Below are 12,356 nucleotides of genomic sequence, written 5' to 3' on the forward strand. Positions count from 1 at the left end.
AAAGTTACGGGCTGTGGATTCCAGGCTGAGTCGGGAGGTTCCAGAAAGAGACAGACAGGGCAAACTCTAAGCAGGAAGAACCCAGGGTCTAGTTCAAAGGTGTCCAGGGGTTCAAAGGCGGAGCCGGCATGAGCGGTGACACGGCTGCAGCTGTGGACGTGCTTCCTCGAGGACGACTCACGACCACAGCAGTCGTGGTAAAGGAGCCATTTGTGCAGCAGGTGCTGCGGCGCAGGATGAAGGGAGTGAGATACCGTGAAACTACACGGGGGCAGGGGTACACCGCTCGCACCGCTAACCAGTAGCATGTGCTACTCCTTCCAGAAAATGACTCTAGACCATTCGTTATTCCACTCAGTTTTCCTGCAAGTTCCCTGACGGGTCCCTCGGAAAAAAACTTGATTTGCTGAGAAAAGAAAAAAAAAGGAAAAAAGCAGCTCCCTCCGGGGAGGGGTCGTGCTCTACCGTGACTTAGTCACAGCTAGAGATCGGTGTCAGTTCCCGACCATCTGACTCACAGACAGTAAACGTGTAGATCCTTCCCCAAAATCCCAACAGGTAGGAAGAGCCACAGTGAGCAAAAAACCCCACACGACCATTTTAAAGGAGTGCCCCGTCTACACTGAGGACAGCAGAGGACGTGACCTCGCCTTCTCCACCCAGCCGCGCGCGCATGGGTCCCCGAGGCACGGGCCCTCCGCGCGCCACTCAGTGACGCGCTCTTACCTGAATGGCGAGGGCTCGAGCTACCAGACCGCGCAGGTACTGTAAGGGATCTTCAGGGCCTTCCCACTTGCTCTGCCACGCCAGAGGACACTGCAACCGAAAAAGGGTCCAAATTAAGTTTACATGTATAGTACTACATATAAAAGACCTTTAACACTAACGTGATGGGGAAATATTTGGGCATAATCCACATTATGTGTATCATGAATGTATTTCCTTAAGATACATCTGTTTTCCTTTGATCTTATTATAATAAAAATAAATGACAGAGACAGAATGAATTAATCTGTTTCTCTAAAAGGATATTGTTCTAATTTGGCTATTGTTAATGCGGCTATAAACATGGGGCCGTGCACCTCTTCGAGTCGGTAGTTCTGTATCCTTTTGGTAAATACCTAGTAGTGCGACTGCTGGACGGAGGGTAGCTCTACATGACGACAGATGCATGGATAAAGAGAAGGTGGTCTATGCAGACAACTCGGCCCTTAAACGGAATGAGACCTTGTCATCAGCAATGACATGGATGGAACTAGAGGGTATTACGCTGAGCAACATAAGTCGGTCAGAGAAAGAGAAATACCATGTGATTTCACCATACGTGGAATTTAAGAAACAAACAGGTGAACACAGGGAAGGGGGAAAAGAAGAGGAAGGGAAACCCTAAGAGATGCTTGACTGCAGGGACCTGCAGTGCTGACGGGGGGAGGGGACGGAAGGGGTAGGCTAGATAGGGGGATGGGCATCAAGGAGGGCACAGGTCGTGCTGAGCCCTGGGTGGTGTGTGTAAGTGATGGATCAGTAAATTCTACTCCTGAAACCAACTCTATCACATATGTTAACTAATTAGAATTTAAATAGAAACTTGAAAAAAATGGGATTTTTTAAAGTAACATTCTTGAAACAATAAGCAAACTGCTATGTACAAAGTAGCAAACTGTGCTTTCATAAAACAATATCTAGCACACAAAGAAATCAAATTAAAATAGACAAGTTTATGTGAGCTTCATAATTATCTGCTGAGACAGGAGATTCCAAACCTTTTATTATAATCGGTTGGAGAGTATATTAAACCTCATGGAATATTTTTTCTTATATCATACCTAAATTACATGTTATAAGTCTATAATTTTTTGCTCAGTTTTCATTGAAAATGGAATAAATATTTTTGCATAGATTAAAAAAAAATAGACAAGTTCACTTTATAAGTGGTAAAGATTAAAAAAAAAGTCTTGGTTCCTCCAGAATTTCTTCAGACTCTAAACAGAGAAGTATAATGGAAATTTCATCCCCCAAACCACCTTGAACTACATGATTAAACGAGAAGAAATTTTAAAAGTTACGAATACATAATTCTTTACAATATTCTTTAAGTTCATGTTCATCATCATACCTTTTCTACGAGGGTTTGCTGGACTTTCCAAACACTATATAAATATTCAAATTTCTTAAGTGTTGTAATAGTAAGTAATTATTATTATTTAGGAGAATAATATAAGGAAAAACATCAATTTCACGCCCCCAAGCACTGCCTGATTACACAGTAAAGAAACAACACCAGGGAATAGACCAACGCATGGAAAACAGAAATTATAAGATGGCGGGAATTCACAGCGTAAAAGAGCCTTAGAAATATCTGGTTTAATGACTCCACATGTGTGAAGTAAGCTTTCCTCAGAATACGGCAGAAAAGTGCCCAAATGGTGCTCTGAACTAAGACAGCTGTTGTGGTTTTCAAACAGGTCCCCAAGTGTCCAAGGCTTCTTGCCCAGGGACCTAAAGGAGTGCCCCTCTCCTTAAATAAGGGTTCTGTGAACACGGCAGCGGTGACCCCGTGCCAGTCTCCAGGTCAAGGCCATAAGAAATCAGGGGCGCCTGGGTGGCTCAGTGGGTTAAGCCTCTGCCTTTGGCTCAGGTCATGATCTCAGGGTCCTGGGATCAAGGCCCCCATCGGGCTCTCTGCTCATTGGGGAGCCTGCTTCTCCCCCCCCGCCACCGCCTGCCTCTCTGCCTGCTTGTGACCTCTGTCAAATAAATAAATAAATCAGATGCGGCTATCTCCTATCTTGTGAGACTTGTGATCTTGGAACCATCCACCAGATCTTGAAGCCCAGTTTTAGGAGAGGCCCCCGTGGAGATGGCTGGAGGCTCCTGGTTCTTCGTCAGCACTGACCCGCCGGCCGCATGCACAGTGGTGCGGAGGGCACAAGCTGTCTTCACCAAACCCAACCAACATCTCAGGTTTCCAAGCTTAAAATAAAGGAATTTCTACAATGACATTCTAAGCCAGCAGGTGTTGGTGGACTGATGGCGAGTGACTGATGGCGATTTTGGTGTCCTCCCATGAAGAGATGAGGCCCCTATCCCCTCCCCATGAGTACGAGCTTGGCGACAACTACAATACTGCAGGTGTGATGCGGCCTCACATTCAGGGTTCCGGTCTAGGCCTGTGAAGGCCTAGTGACTCTCCCGCTCTGCTTCCTGGGGTATACACTCTCAGAGCCAGGATCTAATGGGGCACGGAAGCAAAGCAGGCCGTGTGCAGAGACCAGGTAGGGATGTCCGTACAAGGGGCACCCGCGGCCTCCAGCCACCCGTCCGGCCGAGCACCCACCCCGCTGCCAGCCACCAGCACCAACTGGCCGGCCCGTGACAAGCAGCCGGCGAGCAGGTCCCCCCGCTGGAAGCCGAGCCCAGACCAGCCCGCGCCCCAGACCCAGCCGCAACTCCTTGCGCAGGTGCTACATAACCAGCTCCCCTTGCTTTCAGCCAGTCAGTCTCAGGGAGGTCCACCAGGTGGCAATTCATAACTGATACACCAGGTTGTCACGTTCTCAGTATTACGCTTTCCTGCTGCAGCAAGATAGCTTCTTTGTGGCGTGTGTCACATAAAGTGGCACGTCACTGCAATGGGGAAGCTCTAAGATGCTCCCGGTGACCTTGCCACTGGGTGTCCATGGCCTGGTGGATGCCCTCACCTGGAGCAGGACTGGGTCCGGTGACGTGACTTGAACGGAAGAGCACAGTGAAAGTGCCGAGGCGACACCGGGCGACGAGGCTCCCGCTAGCCCCTTCCCTCAGTCTCCCCGACCCCTGCTCTCCGTGTCTGCCGTGCTGTGCGCTTCCATACCGAGCTGCCCGTGGAGCGAGGAACTGACAGCATCTGGCAGCCGTCGGCAGGGACCAGAGGCTGCCGGCTGCCAGGCCGTCCGTGCCCTCAGAGACGGTGATGACGGCAGCCCCAGAGGACACCTGACTGCAGGGTGTGGGGGGCCTGGCACAGAGCGCACGCTGAATCCCACCACGACTCCTGCCCACGGGAGCAGAGACCCGGGAAGTTCTGTTGTTTTATGCCTTGAAGCTGTAAGGCAGTTTACCACAGTCGTGAGAGTTCCCAGCATCAGGGTCAGGGTCAAACCATCAGTTAATGTTCAAGCTCTTCCTGCTCATCAGTTGAGCGATTACTATGTACAGTGCTAATCTCAGAACAGTGCAGGGGGGTCGGGAGTACTTAGGAGACCTTTTCAAGAACAAAAGAGCTGGTGAGCACCATTTCTCCCCTCGACACAGCAGCCTGCACGCGCTGACCCCAGGGGAGCGAGCGAGCACACTGTCCACCGAGCCTGCTGGTAACGCCGTAGCTCCCGTGCACACTTCCTGATGAACACGCTCCAACCGCCCTGCCCAAAGCTTCATCCACCCAAAGCCTGGCCGTGGCCAGGCTGACAGGGCCAGCAACACTGCCCCAGGGAGAAGGGGCGATGACCACACACGCCAGTAGGGCGGCAGCCCCCGCAGCAGGCCGGGGCAGGCATCTGGTCTGACTACAGGCCCGCCCACCGAGGAAACCCCAGGGGACAACGGCAGGAACGCGCCCTGCAGCTGGGCGCTACCGCAGCTCCAGAAAACATCTGGCCTGACCCGAAAGTGAAAGGGACGATTCCAGAATACACATGCACGCTTACATTCAATGCGCCATCCTTACAATGACCAAGACATGGAGGGAACCCACGTGCTCATCAGTGGACGAATGGATAAGGAGCTGCCACACACTCTCTCTCTCTGTCCAGAATGTTCCTTCTTCTTAAAAAAGAAGGAACCAAAAAAAAAAAAAAAAAAAAAAAAAAAAAAGAAGGAACCTATTTGGGACAATATGAGTGAACCTAAAGGCTATTAAACTAGGTATAATTATTATACTGTATGATTTTACCTCTATGTGGAATCTAAAAAACAACAAACAGAAGAAAACAGAAACAGACCCGTAAATACAGAGAACAAACCGGCAGTTGCCAGAGGAAAGGAAGGGCAGGGGATTAGAAAGTACGACCTGCAGGGTGAGTAAGGTAGTATGTATGTTTAAAAAAACCTGAATAATAAAAATAAAATAAAAGGTACAATCTTACAGTTATAAAATAAATAAGACATGGGGGTGCAATGTACAGACTAAGGAACATAGTTACGACGGTGACAGCTTCGGATGGGGACGGGAGGTCACTTCCTAATGCATGTAAATGGCAATCGCTACGCCGTACACAGGAAACCAGACTCTGTCAAGTACAAATATCAAGAATGTGTCACATAGCATGTTTGGACATTTCTATAGAAACAATTAAATGTAAGCCTCACAATTCACAGACCTGTACTCCTGGGGCAAATAATACATTATATGTTAATAAAAATAATTAATTTTAAAAGGTTAAAAAAATGATTAAATCCAGAAGTCATAGTAAAGGATGCGGGTGTAACGTTCTGAGAGTTGTGTGGGATTTCGGCAAGGGCAGAAAGAACGGGAGGGAGCGAGTGCAGCGGACACCACCTGGACGCCACCTCTGTGCACAACGGTGCTGGTGCGTGAGCGGCCCCGTCTCCCCTGCCCCTCAAAATGACCCTCAGGAGCAAGGACTCCTCCCGCTGCCGTGTAACAGAGGACAAATGGGGGCACAGGGACAGGAGAGCTCGCGTGGAGAAGGTGAAGCCAGGAACAGGTGAAGGCCACGTCCATGGTGCAGCCCAGACCACCTCACTCCCAGGTCTGTGTGTCTGTCAGCCTCAGTCCTTCCCATCCTGCTCTATGCACCCTGCACCACGTGAGATTCAACGCAAGACAACTATTAATTGGGAATTGAAAACTGTAATGATGGGAAAACTAAGGCTTAGAACAGATTAACTTAGCAGTTTTTTTTTTTCTAAACTAAATGTTATAGAAGTGGAGCCCCAGATTAACCCTAAACAGGACCTCTTTTTGCTCCTGATCCTTTCCCTAACAGATGTCATCGAAGCAGAGCAGGGGAGGGGCCGCTGTTCACTCCCTACCCCCTTCAAGCACCAGTCAAGTACACGGTTATTCAGCAAGCTTGTGCTACCCAGCCGCTGTCTGTCAGTCACTCGTTAGGTGCTCTGGTCACACGATGACAACACCCCCTGTTCATGACAGCCTGTGCGAGGAGGCAGGGACACAGAAGAGACACTGCGGTCTGTACAGCCAGCTCCCCGACAACACAGGAACCGTGCTCAGGAAACACAGGGCTAGCGTCCACCGTGTCCACACTGCCCACGAGGGCGAGCGTCATGGAAGGCTTTCTGGTGAGATAAAACCGGGGTAGATCTCGAGGGATAAACAGTCTACACTCCGGGAAAGAAAGACAGTAGGAAAAGGGATGACAATTAATGGGGAGACAATAATTAAGTAAGGACCAGAGACCAAGAGGCTCTTTGGAGTCCACACTAAGGAGTTTGATCAGGAAAGCAAGGATAAGACCCAATTAAGCTTGAACCGGGCATGGGACACAATCCGACTTGAATGGGAGAGAGATTACTTGGTAGATGCAGGAAGAAGTGCACTCAGGCATGAACGTGGTGGCAGGAAGGGAGTCGGGAAGCTGCCGTGCTACGTGAGGCAGGAGCCAGCGAGGACGGCCACTGGCACGAGAGGAGACCCGTGAGGATGGCACACACGGCTGCAGTCTGGGCTCGGCCGGGGCGGGCGCTGTTCCGAGCATGGGACCTCCACGCACAGCTCTTCTCTTCAAAACGACCCTCGGATGGAGGCGTCACCATGAGCCACGTTACAAATATTTAGAAACCGAGTGAGGGGAAGTTTAAGTGGCCTGAACAAGAAAGTACTGTAGCATAATCTTGGATATCTTCATTTCTCCTCTACAATTTCAGTGTCGATTACATGAAACTTAAACACAGCACCACGCTCCGTGACTCATTTCCCTCGTGTGTTGAACACTGTAGCTGTCTCTCAGACTGCCGAACCCTGTCCCTGCGCTCGGAAAAGCCAAGTGCTGACGTCCGCCTGTGCAGGGGATACCAGTGACCCACGGCATGCACCTGCTGAGGTCACAGGAAAGGTGTGGGAAGCTTCCGTGGACTCGAGGCTCCCGTAGTCCCCGAAACTGGCAGACAGCCCCGTAACCAATGCTTACGCAAGCTCTAGAAGCTGCAGTGAGATGTTATAGTGTGTGGGGTAAAAAGGACTCGGTTCAAAATTTGTTTTGAAAAAGGGGGGAAAGAAAAAGAAAAAACCTAGTTCAGTCTAATTCCAACTGTGGATGAAATGGTTGACAACAGCACAGTTTACAACTTATAACTAACTCCTACACTACTCATAATTTACAAGTTTATAAATTACTTAAAATCTGTTTCACAAACATGAACAGCATTAGAGAATTACATTTCAGATAGATTAAGATACCTTTATAGTAAAACCAACAGTAGCAGTCTTACTTTAGGTACGTAAGAGGAAGTGTAACTCAGTACTTTGTGATAAAAGTTATAATAGTTCCAATTTAATCCAACTAAGACCGTTGCTCAGCTACCAGGATTTCACTTTTCTTACTAATATAGAAAAAGAATTTGTAGGACAGCACCTACAAACTAAGGACTTTCAGCTCCAAGAGAGGTATTTAATGGGATTATTTCCATAAATATGAATACCACCATTAAAAGTTTTCTTATTGGAGTGGGGTAGAGGCTGCAGGAGGGTCTAGAGCTCACCTCCTCCCACAGACACACTATGGCAACAAATGCATGTGATGCACCTGATTCTGAAAATGACTCAAAGACTGGCAGAGCAGACTGCCACAGCTAAAGACAGAAAGGGGCCACCTCAACGAGGTTAGGAAGAGCAGAGGTGCAATCAGGTACCAACCCTCACCCCCCACCATGGTGACCCAGAAGCAGGAGGATATCCCAGGTGCAGAAGAGTGATGGGATCAAGCCTATCAAGGAGCCTATCCAGCCTGGGGTTCTTGCACCAAGGAGAAACACCCCCACCATGTCTGACTTTGAAAATCCCTGGTGTGTAACCATGGGAGAGCCAGAGAGCCACAGGAAACCGGGTCTCCACTCCCGAAAGGTCAGTGCTCTCTCTCTCTTGGCCGGAGACTCAGCAAGCAAGCAGCAGTTTCCAAAGTGCCTGGGGCTTCTTTATGGCCTTATTTTAGGACATGTGCTGGAGGGGCAGGGATCTGGAGAAGCTTTCCCAAGAACTGGAAGTGCAGGTGGGCACCATTTCTGTCGCTCTCCTTTAGCCCTGCTGGCCACAGGCTTCTGGGAGCCAATGCAGACTCTCCCCATTTACTGTGCTAGCACTGCTTCTTCACCCGGGTGTTCACTGCGGGCCCACCCCACCCAACTCAGCTGCCCTGGCAGGTGCCACTCCCAAGTGTCTCCCACCCCACCACACCCAGGGGGTAGCCCTGGCCAGAAGTGGCACCCTCCACAGGGACTACTGCCCTGCGGGGGATGGGGGGGTGAGGAGCCAGCAGGAGCCACAGCCGAGGTTCCATTCAGCTGCATGGGAAGTTACCCCCCCATACACATCAGTGTGACCAGAGTTCCTACAGTTAAGCCTCAGCCAAGGCACCTAGGGCAAGACTTGCCCATACTGTGACCAGTCACTGCAGATAGCTGAACTGAGGGCCTGCTCAGCCCAGCAGAGCCCCATGAAGCAGTCACAGCCCCGCCACCACAGGAGGGAGCCTGCCAAGTCCACAAGGGGACACCTCTGCAGCGCCCAGTTCAGGGGACCAGTGGGGAATTAGCTAGCAGGCACCACAGGACACCTTGTACATAAGCCCACTACTTTCAAGACCAGGACACATAGCTGACCTATACACTTCACAGTGACAAACACAGAGAGTTAAACAAAATAAAGAGACAGAAGAATAGGATCCAAATGGAAGAATGATACAAAATCCCAGAAAAAGAGTTACATGAAATGGAGATAAGCAATCTGCCTGATAGGGAGTTCAAAGTAATAGCCATTAAGGTATTCAATAGACTGGACAGAAGAAAGAATTCAGTGAGAATTTCAATAAAGAAATAGAAAATATGGGACGCCTGGGTGGCTCAGTTGGTTAAGCAGCTGTCTTCGGCTCAGGTCATGATCCCAGCATCCTGGGATCGAGTCCCACATTGGGCTCCTTGCTCAGCATGGAGTCTGCTTCTCCCTCTGCCTCCGACTGCCAGTGCTCTTTCCCTTTTTCTCTCTTTCTCTCTGACAAATAAATAAATAAAATCTTGAAAAAAAAAAGAAATAGAAAATATAAAAAAGAACCAGACAGAGCTGAAAATATAATAACTAAAATGAAAAGCACACTAGAGGGGATCATCCACACACTAGAGGATGCAGAGCGGATTAACGATCTACAGACAGAGTGGTAGGAGGCAACCAGGGTGAACGGCCAAAAAATGAATAAATAAATAAATAAATAAAAAGAACAACAACAACAACAACAAAAATAATGAGCAGTTAAGGATATCTACAACAGCATCAAGAGTCATAATATTCACAATACAGGAGTCCCAAAAGGAGAAGAGAGAAAGGGAAGAAAACAGACTTGGAGAAATAATAGCTGAAAATGACCCTAAACTGAGAAGGAAACACAGAGAGCTGCACACAATGAACCCAGAGGTCCACACCAAGACACATAATAATTAAAATGCCAAAAATAAAAGATGAAGAGAGAATCTTGAAAGCGGCATGAGAAAAACAACTAGTTACATACAAAGGAATTCCCATAAGGCTATGATTTGATTTTTTGACAGAAACTTTGCAGACTAGAAGGGAGTGGTAAGATATATTCAAAGTGCTAACAGGAAAAACCTGTAGCCAAAAATACTCTACCTGGGAAGATTATCATTTAGAATTAAAGGAGAAATAGTGTCTCTCAGATAAACAAAAGTTAAAGGAGTTTACCACCACCAACCAAGCATTACAAAAAATGTTCAAGAAACTTCTTCAAGTAAAAAACTGTGAAATGGAAAAATTTCACTGGTAAAAGCAAACATACAGTAAAGGTAGTAAATTCATCACTTATAAAGCCTATTTGAAGGTTAAAATATGAATGTAATAAAGTCAACTGTATCTACAAAAATTAGTCAAAGGACAATTAAAAAGCTATAAATTATAACATATAGGTAAAATGTGGAGGGGGTTGTAAAATGTACTGCTTTTACAATGTGTTCAAACTTAAGTGACCATCAACTTAATACACTCTGCTATTCATACAGGATATTATCAACCCAATGGTAACCACAAAAAGAAAGCATAAAAGAGATGCACAAAAATGAAAGAGAAATAAATCCAAGCCTTACACTAAAGAAAGTCATGAATCAAAAGGGAAAAGAGAGGAGAAAGGAATGGAAAAGAATTACAAAACAATCAGAAAATAATCACCAAAACAGCAGTAAGTACAAAGCTGTAAATAATTACTTAACATGTAAATGGACTAAACACTCCATTCAAAAGACAAAGGGTGTCAGAATGGATAAAAAACAAGACCCATCTTTATGCTGCCTGCAAGAGACTCATTTCAGACCTAAAGACACATGTAGACTGAAAGTGAAGGATGGAAGAAGATACATGATGCAGACAGAACGATAATTTAAAAAAAAGGAGGGCAGCAATACTCTATCATACAAAATACACTTCAAAACAAAGACTGTAAGAAAAGACAAAGAAGTGTATCGCATAATGATAAGGATCAATCCAACAAGAAAACACAAAACCTGTAAACACCTTTACACCCCCATAAGGACATGTAAATACATAAAGGAAACATTAACAGACAAAGAGGGAGACACTGACAGATACGGGCTTTAACACACTACCTACATCAACGGGCAGATCATCCAGGTAGAAAGTCAATAAAGGAACACTGGCCTTGAACAACATATTAGGTCAGATGGATTTAAGAGATACAGACAGAGGCTTCCATTCAAAAATGCAGACACTTACTCTCCAAGGGCACACGGAACATCCTCCAGAAAAGATCACACGTGAGGCCACAAAACAAGTCTCAATACATTAAGAAAGCTGGAATCATGTCAAGCATCTTTTCCAATCACGATGGTATGAAACTAGAAATCACACAAAAAACACCCTGAAAAGCACACACACGTGGAAGCTCAACAACCAAGGGCTGAGTGAGAAACAGAGGAGATCAAATACCCGGAGACAAATTGACGTGGTAGCAGCGTGATCCAAAACCTCTGAGACACAGTGAAACAGCTTCGAAGAAGCAACTTTACAGTGTTAAAGGCTTCCTTCAAGAAACAATAAAAATCCCAAACAACCTAACCTTACACCTAAAGGAACAGTAACAACCAACCTAACCCAAAGTTAATGGAAGGAAAGAAATAATAAAGATCAGAGGGGAATAAATGAAACAAAGATTTAAAAAGAAAAACAGCAAAGGTCAATAAAATTAAGGGCTTGTTCTTTTTTTAAGAAAGATAAACAAAATTGATAAACTGTTAGGCTGACTATTAAGGAAAGAATGAAAAACCCAGACAGTATTCAAATATTATCAGAAATGGATGAGTAGAAGCTGCACCCTATGCCACAGCAATACAAAGGAGTGTAAGAGACTACTCCAAAAAACTATATGCCAGCAAATTGGACAACCTGGAAAGAATAAATTCCTAGAAACATATATTCTTCTAAGACCAAATCAGGAAAAAAACAGAAAATCTGAACAGGTCAATAACTAGCAACAAAATTGAATCAGCAATCAAAAATCTCCCAACAAAAGTCTAGGACCAGATGGCTTCACAGGTGGATTTTACCATTTATTTATTTATTTATTTAAGATTTTATTTATTTATTTAACAGAGATCACAAGTAGGCAGAGAGGCAGGCAGAGAGAGAGAGGGAGAAGCAGGCTTCCTGCTGAGCAGAGAGCCCAATGCGGGGCTTGATCCCAGGACCCTGAGATCATGACCTGAGCCGAAGGCAGAGGCTTCAACCCACTGAGCCACCCAGGTGCCCCGGATTTTACCATTTAAAAAAGAGTTAATATTCTCAAATTATTCCAAAAAATAGAAGAGTAAAGAATGCTTCTAAATTCATTCTATGAGGTCAGCTTAAACCATACAAAGACATTATGAAAGAAAGAGAAAGAATGAATGAAAGAAAAAAGAAAGAAAAGGAAAGGAAAGGAAAAAGAAAAGAAAAATACAGGCCAATATCACTGGTGAACATAGATACCAAAATCGTCAACAAAATATCAGCAAACCAAATTCAACAATACATTAAAATAATCATTCACCAAGATCAAAATGGGATTATTCCCAGGATGCAAGGATGGTTCAATATCCACAAATCAATCAGCTTAACTCCC

General features: G+C 46.1%; 1 protein-coding gene across 1 annotated transcript in view; it reads right to left on the minus strand.

Annotated features, from left to right (window-relative positions):
* Positions 1-12,356, minus strand: part of DYNC2H1 (dynein cytoplasmic 2 heavy chain 1) — a gene marked incomplete at its 5' end in the record, with an annotated part of 274,888 nt that overhangs the window by 39,252 nt on the left and 223,280 nt on the right. Inside the window, one exon of the mRNA XM_080815645.1 lies at positions 727-816. Coding sequence (XP_080671771.1) covers positions 727-816 — 90 coding nt within the window. The remainder of the gene's footprint in view (positions 1-726; positions 817-12,356) is intronic.

This window comes from Martes martes, assembly GCF_963455335.1.
Source record: "Martes martes genome assembly, chromosome: 10".
NCBI lineage: Eukaryota > Metazoa > Chordata > Mammalia > Carnivora > Mustelidae > Martes > Martes martes.